Source organism: Cardiocondyla obscurior, linkage group LG24 (genome assembly GCF_019399895.1).
Source record: "Cardiocondyla obscurior isolate alpha-2009 linkage group LG24, Cobs3.1, whole genome shotgun sequence".
In the NCBI taxonomy this organism is placed as follows: domain Eukaryota; kingdom Metazoa; phylum Arthropoda; class Insecta; order Hymenoptera; family Formicidae; genus Cardiocondyla; species Cardiocondyla obscurior.
The window spans coordinates 3,065,509-3,083,766 of NC_091887.1; the positions used below are offsets into that span (position 1 = coordinate 3,065,509).

The 18,258-nt window shown below is 40.1% G+C and overlaps 2 protein-coding genes across 2 annotated transcripts; one reads left to right on the forward strand and one right to left on the reverse strand.

The window, feature by feature from the left end:
• The first annotated feature begins 11,967 nt into the window (after window positions 1-11,967).
• On the forward strand, window positions 11,968-14,401 carry Oxa1l (OXA1L mitochondrial inner membrane protein). Its single transcript, XM_070672109.1, has 8 exons — window positions 11,968-12,171; window positions 12,411-12,582; window positions 12,696-12,872; window positions 12,957-13,100; window positions 13,188-13,273; window positions 13,360-13,626; window positions 13,754-13,919; window positions 13,998-14,401. Exons 1-8 carry the CDS (start codon window positions 12,106-12,108, stop codon window positions 14,156-14,158), a joined length of 1,239 nt encoding a protein of 412 aa, XP_070528210.1. The 5' UTR covers window positions 11,968-12,105; the 3' UTR covers window positions 14,159-14,401.
• Window positions 14,402-14,431: 30 nt separating this feature from the next.
• LOC139111654 (transcription initiation factor TFIID subunit 6) lies at window positions 14,432-18,119 on the reverse strand. Its single transcript, XM_070672099.1, has 9 exons — window positions 17,943-18,119; window positions 17,405-17,630; window positions 16,953-17,271; window positions 16,382-16,785; window positions 16,098-16,301; window positions 15,774-15,956; window positions 15,353-15,569; window positions 14,841-15,289; window positions 14,432-14,744 (listed from the first exon to the last, which is right to left on the reverse strand). Exons 2-9 carry the CDS (start codon window positions 17,552-17,554, stop codon window positions 14,649-14,651), a joined length of 2,022 nt encoding a protein of 673 aa, XP_070528200.1. The 5' UTR covers window positions 17,555-17,630; window positions 17,943-18,119; the 3' UTR covers window positions 14,432-14,648.
• Between the last annotated feature and the right edge of the window lie 139 nt (window positions 18,120-18,258).

Below are 18,258 nucleotides of genomic sequence, written 5' to 3' on the forward strand. Positions count from 1 at the left end.
CCGAAAGGCCGATCGTTTTATTGGTTTATGGCCCGGACGAGATGCGCCGTTTCGAAATGCGGGCGCGTATACGCGCGCGTTTCATGGCGCTGTAACACTCCGCGGAATAATAACCCCGAATTTCGTATTGCCGTCGTAAATCTCGGCGGCCGTGACGGGACGGTTACGAGATTCACAGAAACGCGGCGGACCGGCGGGGCCATCAACGAAATCGGCCATTCACCAAATTTCATTTTTAATTAGGAATAATGGAATATCCGCGTGCGAATCATATGTAGATGCGCGATTGTATGTAGATTGGCGCGCTTGTACGCGGCTCGTTACGCTCGGGCATAAAAAGGTTTTCGTCTCTCGTTGCGGATCGTTATCGGCGAGCAGCGCGCGACGAACGCACGATCTTTGATTACGTTAGAATATAATCGTTCGTTTATCCAAACATTATACGTCCCAATTAGTTCGGATGATCAAAATTGCTGGCTGCTGCCGTTGCTGAGCGTCGCCCCCTCTTGGTTTACGGGTACCAGCCCCCCTGCGCATTTCACCCCCGTCGGGTGCCGCATCAGAGCCTCTGATCCAGAGGGTCCCGCGTTCAAGGGGTTGCCTATAATCGCGTATTACACGGCGACCCTCGCGACTGTTCGCCTGGTATCTGGCCGAATCGACGCAGCCAAGCATCAAACTGGCTTACGTTGCCCATCAGGGCTGAACAAACATGACCGCAAACGTTTGTACGCGCAGCGCTAACTTCGTCCCCGAAATAAACTCGGGCGATAATAAGGCGGCGAAGAAGAGAGGGGGAGGGGGAAAGGGGGAGGCTGAGGGGGATCTTTTGTCGGATGCAGGAGGGTGAGATCGCGAATTTAATGCTCTCGTGGAATCCACTTGAAAACGATATTACGATACGCATCTTTTTGTTGTACTTCAAATTGATTACGACAGCCTACGCAACAACAAAGTAAATATTTGAAAAAGTAATTCAAGATTATTCCATTATAATTAATGTAACTACTAAAAATAATTAACCCCTATCGTTTCTCTAAATTTACGTTCTTCCTAGTATCCAGTATTTAAATCTTAATCGCATTTGTCCCGTTTAAAAAAAAATAAAATATTAAAAACGTCAAGTATCGGGTATATCGTTACGTTCACAGGTGCGTCGTACGCGGAGCTGTCTCGTGGATAAATATTCGATCTTTCCTAGCCGCGCGAGGGGACGCGATCGATTCCCGTATTAGATCTTCAAGTTCAAAGCAAACGAGTCGGAGGATCTCCGTTTTTGTCGGCACGACTCGCGGAGGCATCGAAAATCACGGAAAGCCGACGCTTTCTCTCAACGACACTCTCCGCTCGTTTGTAACACGTGTCCCTCGTCTCAGACGAGAGCCGCGGGAACGGAGCGCCGACTTGACAAATCCGGCCCGCCTTCCCGTATTTATAAACACTCTCATGCTACATGAATCCAAGCGGTCGCGCGGTGACGAAGCGTCTCCTCTCGCCCGAACGCTTCTTACCGGCGCAGCGCGCCGTCGACGCGAGCCCGTCGTAGTGTGTCGCCTTTCTTTCTCCGCGCGATATAAATCATCCAGATTTCTCTCCGCGCCGTCTACAATCTTAGTTACGAGATCGTCCGAGAAGCGTAGATACTCCGGAGAAACCCTTTGCTCCAGAAACCGCCGATTATCCGCGCGCGATCGCGCAACTTGATTTCTATCTTCCGAAATCGCGAGATCCGGGTTTTAATTTTTTGAAAAAAAAGGAGGCATAAGATTTCGTTTTCTTTGATAATCCTCGAATATTTTTCTATTTACATTTACCTGTACGTGATTTTTTTTAACGCCTGCGGTTTAATAAAAAAAAAAAAAATTATATTACACGAAACAGAGTACAGTTTTTTCGCATTTCTCAAATTTCTCGCGTAATGTCAAGTATTTTCTACGAGAAAAAAAAAAGGAAAAGAAATTCACGATCAGTTTTGAATTGAGATTTTTGCCGTTGAAGCAGCCTGACATTCGTAAAGAAACAGCTTCCTAACATGAATTTCATCGACCGTGCCGTTGAAAGAGTCGAGTCACCGTACTATCGAAGCCCGTAGATATTCTGTACGCAACAGTTCCGCTCGTGGAGAGAGACTCTCTCTTTCTCTTATATCAGCTTCTCTTGCTCCTGTCCCGCTACATCTTAGCCGTTTTTACGACGCTTTGAGTCGCGGGCGTCGCGGCGGAATGCGCTAATGAGGACTTGGCTACCGTCACACTTTCCCCCTTCGTCGTCTCGTGCCACCCCAACTGTGCCGACGACGATGGCTGCAGTTACAGTTACGGTTGCAACTTTAGGCTTGACTGAACATCAGAAGCGAGAAATGAGTGGCCCGGTGGAAAGGGAAGTAAAATTTCATTGACGAGATCTCTTGGAGGTCTCCTCTCTCTCCCTTCCTCCCTCTTTCTCAAAACTTCGCTATAACAAACGAGGTTCGGCGAATCATTCTTCACTCCAAACTGTTACATCAATTTTGCGGGCGCAATAACGACCGTAACGTCCTCGTAATATATTAGCCGCATTAATTCGCGTAACGCCGGTTTTAATTTACAGATTGCCCGATTGTTGACGGCTATTAACCGGACACATTCGCCACATCCTCCTTTATAACGCCTCAATAAATTCTGCTCGATATCCCTCCGAGCTTAATATCTTATTAGCTCGAAATATTTAGCTGAAGTGAAGGACGGAGTACATCCGCCGAGCGTCGGCGATATTATCGAAGCTCAGCGCGTCCTCGGATGTCGGGTGCATTTTCTAATTCCGCCGTAAATTTCCTGCCTCCGCGTCGCGTGGCGAACGAGCGAACGAAGGAACGAACGAACGCATCGCGCGCATATAATAAAAGCGAACGAGCTCGGCGCATTAAGCCGAGTAATGGGCGCCTTCGAAAGGAAGCGCCGCCGCGAACCGGGCTTATCGGGCGCCGCCGCTGAGCGTAATACCCCATGACAAAGTGGCGCGTCTGGATCGTTGGCGACGAGGACGCGCCTCGTCGGTATCCTTGACCATCATCCGGTCGCGATCCCGTGAACATCACCGGCGATAACGCAAAATGTCTTCGATCCTCTTCCAGATTTACGCGCCACTTTACCGCGCGGTATTCACAGCGAAGGGCACCGCTCTGTTTCTCAAGAGTCGCGCGTTCTGTTTTATTAAAAAAAAAAAAGAACGAAGAACGATTAGTTTCAAAAATTCTATTACATTTCCCTTTTTTCTTTTTTTTTTTTTTTTTTTTTAGCAATTTCTCTCCGGAATTCCGCGCGTTCTCGAAGGGAGGAAAAGACAAGGAAGGGAAAGAGCTGCCGCGTGCAATTGAATATTGCGCAGCCCGAGTCAAGGCCGCGCGTTATTGCGAGGTAGGCGATGGTATCTCCGGTGACTGCCCGGGCAACGTTGGTGCGTGCCCATCTCGATGGCCGCGCGCGGTGCCTTTATCATCGCCTGCCCATCGATCCATAGCGCGATACGCGTGCCCATCCACCAGGACGATCGACGTTAATCGAGTAACGCCGCGTTTACAGCTCGGCGACATGCAACTAGTGTCTGCCCGGCGACTTCAACAACGACTCGCACAGCGACGAGGAAAGACACGGGGGAAGGTGGGAAGGGGTGCGAGAGACAAGACGGCTGGAAGAAGGTGCATCCCCGATGCGTCCTGATGCGCTCGACGCATGCAACCGGCGGACCCTCGGCTCCTCCAGGAAACAATGCTTATACACTGATATGCTAATGGGTCCACATTATCTTTTTATGCGACCGGGGCATGGGACCTCCGCGAGGCCTCCGAGCTGATAGCGACAATAGCGTTGCGTGTGAAAATCGTGCGGATTTACACGAAGTAGTTTATCTCCTGGTCGTTTCGTACGTGAAAAACGCCTCTTACTGTACAACTCTTTCATTTCGTCCACCTGGACTTCGCTAGCAATAAACATCTTGCAGCAATTAAAATTCGACTAATCTCCTGCGATTGATTACCAAAAAATTTTTTTAATCTGAATTTTACTTCTCAAGTCTACAACTTTTTTTAATTTTTAATTTAAAAAAAAAAAAAAGAAAAGAAAAAGAGAAAAAAATGTTTCTTACTAAGATTAATATCTTCGGCAATTTTTTTTTTTCTACCGGCAAAGAGTTATCGCGGGAGCACCCTGCAATCCGGATGATCTTTCGGGCAACGTTGCAACGATTCTCGATACGCGCATCGATCTAGATCTGACGGCCGGAAATGCACGTGTTTCTATGATACACGCCGCATCCGGCGCCACGCCCCCTCGCCTCACCTGCCGCACGACGTGCCGTGCCGTGCCGCGTGTGTGTGCGCGCGGACGATAATAAGAATAATAATAACGCGCGTTCGCATCGTCGCATCGACACAACGGGGCCTCACGGAGGCCCCAGGCGCGATAAGGCCTTTTCTGACCCCCTTCACTGCCCTCCTCATCCTCTAGTTATACCGCGCGCCGTGTATAACGAGCGCAAACTAGATTAACTGCTGACGAGCGGGTTACTTAGTAACAATAGTAACCGCTAACTAGCCGCGCCAACGACTGAATTAAACGATACGCGAAATGTTTGACTTGCATGAAAGTATAAAAAAAAAAAATTAAAATAAAAAAGAAAAAAAAAGGGAATGAATGGGCGTCTCTCCGTGCGGTGAGACGACGCGCCAGTGGCTGTATTAAACGATACGAAATATTTGACTTTCATGGAAGCATAAAGGGGCTTGAATGGGCGTCTGTATAACCTCACGTTCTACGTGGATCTAATCAGCTCTTTCCGTAAACAGGCAACGCGGAATGGAGCGAGCGAGCGCGAACGTAGCGAGAATGCGGATAAAAATTCATATGGAGCAAATAAAAAAAAAAGGAAACGTGTTTATACGCGATTCGATTCACTGTGCGTCTCGGAATAGTAACATTATTTTATTCGATTGGTTGATTATATATATTACATGTCGTATGTCTTTTTAAAATTTTTTACCTGAATTTCCTTAACATTTTTTCGAACCTTTTTGGTTTTCAGTTTTCAAGCCTCTTTTTTATTTTATTTTTTTTTCGAAATAGAAATTAAATAATATCGATGTTATGCTATGTGTAATGTTTTAACTGAAAATCCTTCGTTAAAAATATTAAAAGTAGTGTTAAACTTGAGCGTTTTAAATTTAATAACATCGAGAAGCTCTTTATAAAATTATAACATTATCATATTATAATATTTAAAGTTTAATTAAAACGCAGAGCGCAATTAAATAAAAGTAATGTATATTTTTTGTAAATGAAAAATACCACCCTCATCGAAAATGGAATTTACACCGAGGCACAACGTCGGCGTTGCACCCTGGAAAATTTTGTCCGCCACCGTTTTAACATTGTTACCGGATTTTACTGGTTCAGCGTTCTCGCCGATAAACAATATTACGGCCGCTAACGATTGCTCCTATTTTCGGTCGTTAATCCCGCGTTGCGCTCATCCGGCCGGAATATTTTCCGGCGGTTCGATTCGGCCGGGTTCTGCCAATTTGTGGGAATATTCTCGTCGATGCGTGCCGACGAGGCGACTCTTCTCTCTCCCCATACATCGAGCACGGTGTAAAGGCGAACTTACACGGCTCACTTTTAACCGACGAGATTAATCTCCACTGATGTATTTTTATTTTGTAAATTTAAATTGCATAATAAATCCATATGTCTTCACGAATGAAAATAATTCTTTTTCTTTACCGATTAGATATTATTTTATTTCGCAAATACCTAATAAGATTTTAGATAAATTTTTGGAAGTTAAACAGAAGATTGTTAATAATATTTTTATTTTTTTTTTATTGCGTGTACGTTACGCTGAGATTTAATCGAGGTGTCTTTTCGAGCCGCAGTAGCCAACCGTATAAATAAGCCTTAATGTGCATCGCTGTCGAAGAGACAGAGAGCGAAAGAGGTCTTGTTGGTCTCACGAGAACGCGTTATGCTAGTTACACGCGAACTCTTCGCGACGAGCATTAAGGAAGCATTATGATAACTACGCGGGGGTGAGTCCGCGTTCCCAGCTCTCACGGGTCCTTCGCGAGCACCCACCGGGTCGACTATTCACGCGCAATTCTTTCCATTCGTCTTTGTCAACAATGGACGAGAAGAACGTTGTCAACGATAAAAAGAACCACGTTGATACATTCGATTATTACAGCTTGGAAAAAATAATTTAATATTAATTTCCTTAAAAATCTCTCTAGTAAAATCACGTGTATATTAGAAAATGTGATTATGTCAGATAAAAAATTAAAAAATGATTAAATAACACTTATAAAAGGTATCGGCAATTGTTCGCAAACTATTTAGATTCAACGCAACCTGATTAATTTTTTACACGACACGTTTAATTAAAAAAGAAAAAAAATTGTTTTTCTTGCCCACCTGCCAACGTGCAACTACGCTCAATAAGCGATCGATCCGCCCTTTCGGAGCGAAATCAGCTCTTGATGTGCACAATCGCGAGCAGAAATCGTGCGACATTCTCGATGAAGAAACTACTGAATGAAAGGAAACTAGCGGCGGTTCACACGAGGCTGCCGCACGCACGCATGCACGCACGCACGCACGTAAGCACGCACGCACGTATGCATGCATGCTCGCGTCGAGCATTTACTTTAAAGTAAAGCGATTTCCTTTTACACATTATGATCCCACACCGTGCCGCTTGGCGAGCTATCTCCCAGATTATCCAACGCGCTGGTATCATTACCCGACACGCGAGCCGAAAAGAGCACTGGTTGTCAGCAACGAGGAAAAATTACTTCCGATCATGCCGGGATGGACAAAGATGAAGAAATTAAGATACCAGTCGCCCGTTTCCATATTTTGCTCAAAAGGAGATAAAAACGGCGTTTTGTTTCGAAATTGATTACTGAGAAAATACTGCATGAAAAAAAAAAAAAAAAAAATAATAAAGAATTCAGTAAAATACTTAGTAGAAAATGTGAAGAATAAAAAATGCTCGAAAGGGATGACTGATTAAGAAATAATATTATCTATATCGGACCTGACTATTTAATATTTTCTATTTAATTGAGTTCAAATCATATTTCTTCTAAAAATTTTTTTTTAAGATCTACGAGCGCACGTCTTTAAAAGTTCTTAATTGCCGAATAAGATTTTATCAGGGATTAATTTTCAGATTACAAATTTATTACAAATTTATTACAAATTTAAGCTTTTTAGGAACTACATATGCATTTTGCAATGAGCATAAATCCAATTAAAACGTTTCAATTAAATTAACAGGAAATTACACAATGGGGAACATGATTATTATACATTCTAATATTTTTTATGTGTTAACACGTCTGCAGTACCGCGGCTGAAGGTGTACTAATCTTCGCTATCGATAGCGCGTGACAAACGTCGCTCTGATACCAGGAATCGCGACTTTCTAATTACAACCTACGCGATTAGCCTGGCCAGTAATTTTCGCAGAGCACGGTTGCGATAATCGAAACTATTGCAAGCTGTAATCTGCCCGACATGGCCCGGAAATGATGTTAGTCATCTTGCCGGCTACTTTCAACTTTCAAAAAGCGACCATCGTTAAGTTTTCAACGCGATCTAGTACGTAATCGACATTAAAGCCATTGCTACTACTTAAACTGCGCGATCGATGCAGTAATAAATTTATTTAAATTGCTCGCGTAAAAGCCGCCGTATTATTAAACCATAATTTTTTTTTTTTTTTTTTTTTTTATTTAATTTGTAACTAATTTTACCGACGTATCTGCGTTACAGTTTTTATGCCACTGGGTCTTCGCTAATTATTTACTGGGGGAAAAAAAAAATTAGACTGACAGATTTTCGTTTAATTTGATGCGCGATGTGAACGAGAAAAGATTGAGGATTCCTATAATTAATTACGCCTTTGATCGAACGGGTTGAGGTGCCGGCGGTGTACGGCGATGGCGGGACAGCGGATCGGCCGAAACTCGTCTAACTCTCAAGACTCAAAAATTGATGGGGTGCCGTTTTCTCGACAGGACTACCCACTTTACGCCCGACAGGTCAACCGGACAGATAATGGGATCGAAGAAGAAGTGGTGAAGTTGTCGGGGGAAAAGGGATGGCACTTCGGCTCCGACTCATGTCAATGGTGCATCGCACGTTCTTTGATCGCGCCGATAAACCAACGAAAGATTTTCACGTTGTTGTTCGCGCTAATCTGATTACAGACCGAAGGGTCCGCTGTTTTAAAAACTATAAAAAAAAATCCCCGTTACAATTCGCGATTTTGTATTTAATAAAAAAAAATTGTTCGAGAACTTTTACGTCTTTCCTTCAATTTACAAATTATAATTTTATTTGTTACTTGTCGAGCCACGAATATACTCGTTGAATTATCACCTATATTGCTATTTCATGTAAAAGTATTTCCTTCTTTTTTAGTTATCTTGATTTGTAATACTTATTTGCAAGACAAGGGAGATACACCTGCGCTCATATTCGTGTCAGTCGGCATAAATATATGTTTCCCTTGACGCCCTTTTCGTTGTCTATAAAGTCGACGATTTCGGAAATCAGAAGAAAAAAAAGAAAAAAAAAAACTCGCGAAAGAGAGGAGAAAGTGTCCATTCTTTTTCTCTCTCTCTGGCTTCCCTTCCCTGCCCTCTTTCTCTCTCTTAGACCACTTTAAACGTCTTTATGAGTCCCGGCTGTTAACACGACCGTCGGCGCAGGTACGACCTTTTTTCAGTGCCTGATTTCCCCGTATCTGCGGGATCTTTTAGGTGGCTAAGCGTTTACCCGTGGAAGACCGATGAAGCTATATGATCGGCCGGTTTAGTTTAATGCGACCGGCGCGGCGTTCCGTAGACCCGTTGCACCATAGCGGAGATTTGTGCCTCGGCTTGTGCTTCGGCGATTTCACCGGCGTGAGAAGTCACTCCGAAGATAATTGCGAGCGCAGATTAAGTCTCCTTTCTCTCTCGATGGATCCTTCTCGGGGCGTTTCGTCAATGAAGGATTTCAGCTCCCAAAAAGTCAATTGCGCGCTTCCTCTCCACGGGCTCGAATGTTACCCTCGCGGAGGATAGTTTCCAGCCATCTGCGCAACACCCAGCAAATCCCGCGAGTCATGCGATTAAAATCTAGACGCTCCCGCCTCGGATTCTCCCCGGAGTTTGCTTCCGCTCGGTCGGATTCCCGTAATTCTGTTAAATCGCTAATAACACCGGTCACGGCGACAGTCGAATTAAATAAATAACCCCACCCGGCGGTCGTCAAGCCGCTCAACTGTGGCGTCTAGAAATAATTAAACGCTATCGGTTTGCAATGACGTCGCGATAATTAAACAAATAATTAAAGGCTGGTGGCCTGCATTAATTACGGCGAAATAATTAATCCGTAGCGATGCGAATGATGGATGAATTGTTAATTCATTATTTAATGCGATTAGGTAAACGAGCGCGGTGGAAAGAGAGCGGCGGATCGGAGCTGGAAGACGACGGACGTGTATAATTAAACGTTACGCGCGCGAGCGCGTACTGGCGAAGAAGAATCGTAAAATGCTATTGCTGTATGCTGGTAGAATAAATAATTAAGTACTAGGAACGCGCGCGGTAGTTAACGATCACCTCGCGACGCGGCATTCGCGCCCTTACGTTACAGAATCATTTCCGAGTTGAGGGAGAGGGAGCGAGGGGGAGGGAAGAAGAGCAAGACTGACAGACAGCGATGGTTAAGGAGGGTTTAAGGGGGTTCCGGGACAATGCGAATCTGTAATTATAAGCGCGCCGGTCTTGTGCTTTTGCTCCTTTTTTTTTCTTTTTTTTTTTTTTTTTCATGTAAAATCTCTTGCAGCCCCGTATTATCGCCTTAAATCAACAAAGCCGCTTCTCCGGCTCGAACGGGTGGTTCGACGAAGGCACGGCGAGGAAAGGCACCGGGACCGCCGGAGGAGGCGGGGGAGGAAGGGTTCTCGAAGTCGTGATGGGAGGGTGAGGAGAGGGTGACCTGCGCGGCCACGGCGAGGTTGCGGTCCCGAAGAGAGGGACTTTAATAACAGGTCTCGCTTAATAACCCACGTCCCGCACACGGCCCAAACTGAATGTCATTGCGGTAGATTCGATCACGTGAGTCGGCACTGTTCGTACGGAGGAGGAAGGACCGACGCGCGAGGATTCCCGCGGGATACGGTGCAGAATTGGGAGATGCCTAACGATGATTTTAGACCGTTCGACTTCTGACGCTATTTGCACCCGAGATGCCGAATCCATTCGTTCGAGTAAAATATCGGACGGCTTATTTTTATTAATGCAGATTAAATTTAATCCTGGTCTAACGTGGCTTTCACCTCTTTACCTAATTCGAATTTTTATGTATATTTTATATTTTAATAACGTCTCTAATTTGTTTTTGAAAAATAGCTCTGGTTTTTGTTATCGCTTGTTGCGCTTGGAATATTACGGCAAGGCAGAAAAAAAAAAAGTTCGACGTTGTATCAAAACTTTTAATTGTGAATATATTTTCCAAAATATTCAGTTAATATTATATCGTGTTTTATATCATATTGCCCACCCGTTTGCTTCTAGTAACGCCATCTAAGTTCAAAGTTTAATATTTATCAATGTCGATAAGTTGCTAAATATTGAACAATTGCAGAGGACCAAGAGTTTCTACAAAGCCCATTGTCGATAAATAATTAACTTACACATACGTGAACCCTGAAAGGCAGATATCTGCCTTTCGGTATACGTTCTAACAAAACGTTTTCCAAAATTTTTTTCTCTTTGGTGTGTGCAAAGATTAATGCTCGAAATAAATAATATCTCAAGGGACAATTTTAAACAATTTTGCAACAAATGAAACTCAGACGACACGCATGTTCGGAGATTGTCTATGAAATTATTTATAATTTGAACTTATGGGACTCTCATGGAACTTCCTTACGTTTTCTGATATGTACGTCGTCCAGGAATAATATAATAATAAATTACTTACCCATAACTGTTCCGTCCGCCGTTGTCCAATGGCTCGACCGACGATTCCGACCGACGAGTCCGACGACGTCTCCTCGGATCCTCTCCTAGCTCCTCGATGTCACGCCAATTTGTGTAAAGCACCCGATGATTAATAATAAATCACTCGCCCATAATTCTTCAGATTGCCGTTGTCCAACGTTGTTCGCCATTAGTCCAACGGCGTCTCTCCGAATTGTCTTTTTTCCGCCGTTACATAAATGCACTTAATTCACGAAATTTATGCCGCACGACGAACCCATAACTAGAATTCGCGGCCCTACACTCGCGGCGTACAACAAACACGTTCGAATTCGCGTAAAAGACCCGATAATTAGTAACGAACCGCTCGTCCATAAGTGTTCCGCCTGCTATTGCCCCATGATCCGATCGCATCTCTCCAAATCCTCGTTTCGCTGCCGTTGCACCGATGCACTCCATCGAATTCATGTCACAAGACGAATTGCAGCCGCGGCGTATAACAAACGCGTCCAAACTCTCGAAAAACGCCCGTTAATTACGATAAATTAATTGCTAATCGTCAGAGCGCACGGTGCGCGACCCGCGCGCGCGAGATCGTTTGGTAGCGTCGGTATGAAGTTGCACACGTATCAAAGCGGGCAGGCTGAGCAAATTGAAATGCTTGCATTTGAAAGGCGTCAAACTTAAATTTACGATGTGAAATAGTTTGACTATTAAATAAATTCCTAACTAATTAATAATGTCGTTAAAATGCATTTGCTCTTCGTAAATAAACTTAATGTATTTTAAGTTTTCTCTTTTAATGAACTTTATTCCGAATCCATCACATTTTAATTAGAGCAAGTTTTAATTTCGGTGTAAATTATTTTTTTAAACTGAAAAGAATAAGTTAATTAAAAACTTTGAATGAAACTAGTGCAGCTACACATGCGCTAGTTTCTACTTGCGCATTAATATGTGGTTATACGTATATATCACGCACACGTAACTGCGAAGTTTACGGTCCATGCTGAATTTTGTCTCGCTTACGAAAGAACAATTTTGCGTGTTAATTGATTAAGGACAGCACGACGAGTCAATCAAGAGGCGCAGAAATGTTGACACGGGCGTCAATAATTATTCGCCGGCAAGCACTGTTAAAATCAAATGCAATTTCGCAGGTAAATTATATTTTAGCGGCTTTTTAGAGGTTAAGTTGCAGTCGAAGTACAAAGCAATAATTTCGTATTCTGAGGAAAGAAAAATCCAACACGTGGATCACTTACTTATTTTATTAAACTATATATAAAAATTTACTTTTACTTTTATTTCTGTATTTTCTAAATAAAAGATTTATTTAAAGAATATAACTAGTCATTTTTGAAAATGTATTTTACTTAAAATGCATATTTTCTTTTAGGAAATTGTTACTTGTAGACGTATTCATGTAGTTGCTCAAGGGAAAGCAACTCTTAAAAATAATATTTCACTGGACCTACATAGGAACTACAGAGTTACAGGAATCTCTTCAATTCGTTATGCTAGCACAAATGAAACACCACCTTCCAGCAGTCCATATGATGAAATACCAGGTTTACATAGACATATTTTCTAAAATTAATATTTATAGATCTTTAAATGTAAATTTAAATTATAGAAATTGTTTCATAAAACTCCTTCATTAATTTATGATCTTTATATGTAGATCCTCCAACACCAATACAGGAAATAGTGGAAAACATTGTGAAATTACATCCAAATGGTGAACCAACCTTTCAAAGTTTAGGATTGGGTGGTTGGAGTCCACCAGGGATGATACAAAATGTTTTAGAATATATGCACATAAGTTTAGATATGCCATGGTGGTTAACAATTGTCACAGGTATTCTTTTTTTTTTTTTATGGCAAGTATTATCAATTTAATAAGTGTGTAATTATTGGGACAAATTTAATTGCTTTGTTTCAGCTACCATTTGTATACGAAGTTTAATGTTTCCCCTGGTGATAAGTGCACGAAAAAATACAATACACCTTACAACTCATATGCCAATAATACAAGAGATGCAACTCAGACTTACTCAAGCCAGGAATACTGGTGATTATATGGAAAGTATGTTAGAAAGATTTGTATTAAAAAAAAATTCCTAAATTTGCTATAATTAATAAAAAGTATAATAACCTGTTATTTTCCAAAAAGGTGCAAGAGTTGCGACAGAATTAAAAGTTTACTTAGATAAACATAGCGTTAAATTAGTAAGGAATTTTTTAATGCCGTTTATTCAGGTATGTAATACTCACATACATTAATAATTTCACAAAAGAACAAGATAAAAAAATCATGTTTTTCGATTATAATCTCAATGTTTTAGGCACCTGTGTTTATCTCTTTCTTTTGGGCACTGAGAGGAATGGCAAATTTACCTGTTGAGAGCTTAAAAGAAGGCGGTTTTTGGTGGGTAACGGATCTCACGGTATATGATCCTTATTATATATTGCCCATAATTACTAGTCTGACACTGTTTGCCACGATCGAGCTTGGTACGGAAGGCGTCAATATACAAACTATGGGCATGATGCGATATGTCCTTCGAGCTGTGCCGTTCGTTGTATTGCCATTCATGCTACATTTCCCTGGTGTAAGTATTATAATATAATATAAGTATAATTGATATTGCTATCATAAAAGAAATAAATGTAAAAGCATGTTTATCATTTACATATATTTTAAATTTTCTAATTTTTTTCATTTACCAATATTTATAGACTGTTTTAACATATTGGATGTCAACAAACATCATTTCTCTGATACAAACTGGTGTTTTAAAAGTTCCATATATAAAGAAAGCTCTTAATATACCTGATATGGTAAAACCTGCTGCTGTTAAAGCAGCCCAGAATAAGAAAGGTTTTGTTGATGAAGTTAAAAACTGTAAGTAGTACATATACATATATACATTCTGTAAAAATATTATTAAAATATATCTAAATTATTGTTTTCTTATTTTAGCTTGGACAAATTTGAAGATAACGAAGCAGATGTCTGATAGAGAACGAGCAGATGTTATACAGTTTAATGCCGCCGGCAAGGGTCCTATAGTCAAGACATTTAAATACGACCCAACGAAACAAAAGAAGACGTCAACAATTCTTACAAAAAGTAGAGAATAACTGTATAATTAAATGTGCATATAACTACGTAATATGCAACACAATAACCCAATTTTTAATTGATAATAGCTGTAATAAAGCAAATTTTATTTAATATACCTAAAAGTTTATTACATACATATATCCTATCTTAAAAAATTACATCGATTCGAATTCATTGTTACTTTTCCACGATTCAAAATGGTTCTTTTGTTTAGCTCAATTGGTCCCGCGAGAGTAAAAAAAGAAAACTATTATTGTAATTAATATACTTTAGATAAAAAAATAGATAACTAAATAAAAGAATTTTATTTTAAAGATTAAAAACATACAATACTCAAATATTTTCATAAAAGTTTATTTTTATTTCTATTTAGAAATATTCTCTCTTATTCTACGATTGTATTAACTGTATAAGGAAGGATTTGGAAGTTCTATTTTTTTATCACCTATATATGTATATACACATATACATATATGTAGGTATGTATATAAAATATGTATATTTGTTTTACGGAAATGACTGTTCCTCTTCTGGGCTGAGTGATCTCTCAACACTTTGCTGTGTAGCAAAGACATTTTGCGGTTTTGCCGTAAGATTCGCTTGCTAAAAAAATTTTTATAATAATAGTTTATCCGATGTTGCTATATTTAAAATCAAAGTATATATATAACGTTAATAAAGAAATTCCAAAAGTTATACCTGTGTCACTGCTGATGTATTAGTGTGGCTACTGGGAGGCATACACACTACAACTAACTTCGTTGTAGGATTCTGTACATGTGCTTTTTGTTGGGCGATATTAGCCTGCGTCAATTTAATTTGCTGCTGTGACTGCTGTGGTGGTGGTTGCTGCTGTTGGGATTGCTGCTGCTGCTGCTGAGGTTGCTGCTGGGGCTGCTGCTGTTGAGATTGTTGTAGGTGCTGCGGTTGTTGCGGTTGTTGCGCTTGTGTATGTGTATGTGTCTGTGTTTGTGGTTGCTGCTGAATCGCACTGGTATTAATAGTGGTATTTATATTAGATATAGTAGGTGTTTGTGAACGCGACTGTAAGATGACATATTTTCCACCGGTGGTAGAAGTTCCGCTAGCACTTCTATTTGTACCAAGCATGTACGTGCGGCCAGGCTGCTGACCTGTACTCGAACTTACTTTAACATAACATAGATTTTTTTTATAATACAAGCATAATCATTATTAATGACGATACTCACCTGTCTGTACGAGTGCTTTTCCGGTGCAGTTAGAACCTTGTTGCTGATTCGTGGTGATTGTTGTAGTTGTAGCTGTAGTTGTAGAAGGTGCCGGTTGTGTGCGAGCTTTTGCGACTGCTGCGCACAATGCAGGTCCTATATATCCATAGTCCTGTTTATACTCTTCCACATAATCTGGTGGCGACCGTATTGTTTTTAAAATCGGAGCGACTGATTTCTGAAACATTATTTCAATTCTTAATATAAAATAAAATAATAATATTGAATATAATCGATATCGTTGAAAAAGATTAATACATTAGATTTAATAAAAATACAGATAAGCTATATACATATACCTATATAAGCATGTATGTTAAATTTTATACGCTTAAATATATTAATTAACAATTAAATAACATTAAAAATTATTTGACTTTACCACAAGCAGAGTTTTAATATGTCCTGCTCCATTTTTATCCACGCTAGATAATCCTTGTCCTTCGATGCACGACTCGATACGCTCGGAGATAGATTTAATTTTAGGAATAACCAACGCTTTGATTACTTCTGGTCCTAATTCACAAAGACCTTCAATCGCGCCGTATAAAGATGCCAATGGTGTCTACAAGAAATATTAATTTATACAATAGCCGATCTTTAGTATCATTTATAAATTGATTTAATAGCAAAATTAGTATTCTGCTGTTTAATTATTATTTTGCACTATTCAAAAACTTTTTTATATTCTTAATATAACTATTACCTGACTGTTTTTAGCCAATGCTTGACTAAACATACGGGTGACTCTAGTTTGCACATTATTCGTGGAGGTGTTAAAATTTTTACATATCTGTGCCATCAATCGAGAAGCAAAATCGCGTAATGCCCAATGATTGTCCACCTCTGGTCGCATGCACAATTGTCGAGAAACTATGCAGGTTGCAACCGACGGTATCAACTCGTGAAGCTAAAAATTAAAATATTTTATTGTCAGTATAAAAATCACAATTCATTAACACATTTAGAAAAGATAAAATTTGATTTTACATATTTCTCCAAATAAAGACTTGGGTTATCAAGTAAAGCTTTGACCATGCGCATCAGGTAGATGAGCAGAGCGAGATGATTTTGCACTACGTTGACTCGCACACCTTCCGCAATAAAAGTACACATTCGGGCCAACATTTCATGTAGACCTGGATCCGCCGAAAGTGATTGAAGAGCTTCAGCCCGACGAGCTTCATCAGATCCAACGCACGCCTCAGTTATTTCTTTATAATACAATTGTTGTTCGACGCTCAACTCGTGTGTTGCGAGCTGCTTCACATGTACAGTTTCAACATTTCGTAACTTCTGACTTTTGCCCCCACCACCAGGTTTACCGACACCAATATTTTGATTCTTGCTGGAGAGTTTTGTCGTTGGATCAACACTTTCCAGTTTCTGAGCATCTATTAATTAAAAATTAACACGATTAGTTAAACGTTAAAATTTTTTGTGACATATGTCTGAATATTTTTAAATGTTTGTTAACACTTTAGTAATATTAGAAATTATTGAGTAACATTAAAAATTAAAAATTACAAAGAAAAACTTGTAATTATACAAATAATAAAACCTTTTGATACTGGTGGTGGATTTTCTGGTATTGTAGGTTGTACCCCATCGATGCATAACCAATGCGCACGTAATGTGATTTCCAGAGGTAATTTTGGCCACGATTGTCCACCAGCTGTGGCTACAACTTCATTAAGATCAATTTCCTTTTCTTCAACAAAATGCAATTCCCTACCACCGCCAGATGCAAAACGAAACGGTATATGATCCTTAGCAAAAAATCCATATGTTGGCTCAATATTTTTAATTTTTAATGCATGATCTATATCATGTGCAGTCATTCTTTGACGTTTCCCATGTCTCATAAATTTTGCAGCATCCTATAATTATAACGTATATTTTTTATACAGTCTAATAATGAAATAAAAATTATATATGTAATAACATTAAATAAATTTTAAACTAATCATTTCTCAATAAAAATTTAACACACAATAAAATTTATTTACCAACCTGAACAATTTCTTTCAATCTATAACTGACATCTTCTGCAAGATCTTTCGCAGCCTCATCTGGGAAGTTTCCAACGCCAATACTCTCTGCTATCACTTTAATAGATTCTTGAGACAAAGTTGTCCCATATATAGATTCATTTTCACTCATTTTGAAGTGGTTTTGCAAGTAACAGTAGATAAAGCTTTATTTTTACAATAAGCTTCTACTTAACTTTCACAACTTCCTACAAACAAATACAGCATAGCGTTATGTGTCGTAAAACAGCAAATAATTCTTCTTAAACAGAACTTTTTGAAAATCTCAGTACAATAAGAACATAGACAATCGCGTCTAGTTCAAGCGTCAATAAATAAAATACAAAATTCTGTTATACTTTATTTATAAATGAACGTTATGGGTAATATACGCACAAGTACTTAAAAAAAATACAAACTATTTACCAGATAATAAATAATGCGGATTAAAATGCTATAAATCTTTAAACGCACGTAAAAACGTAAATATCACGCTCGCAACGAAGTAAGAATTGACTCACGTCTGCAAATACCCGAATGTAGCGAATCCTCGATGGTTAATTTCATTTCTTCTACTTAGAAATCGTTTCTCTAACATAATGAACACTTCTCGATAATTATTACGAGGTTATATCAAGTTACATCGTTCTACCTCAACTACAAACCGCGTCATAAACAGAGGCACAACTGGCACATCATGGCACATAAGCCAGCATAAGCCGCTATGACATCACGCGCGTCACAAGCGGTACGTTGAAAGTGCTGATTGGTCGTTAGATAAGAGCGTTCAGGAAACCAACAGCAGAATTTAGTCCCCAAATATCTCCAGACAGTAAG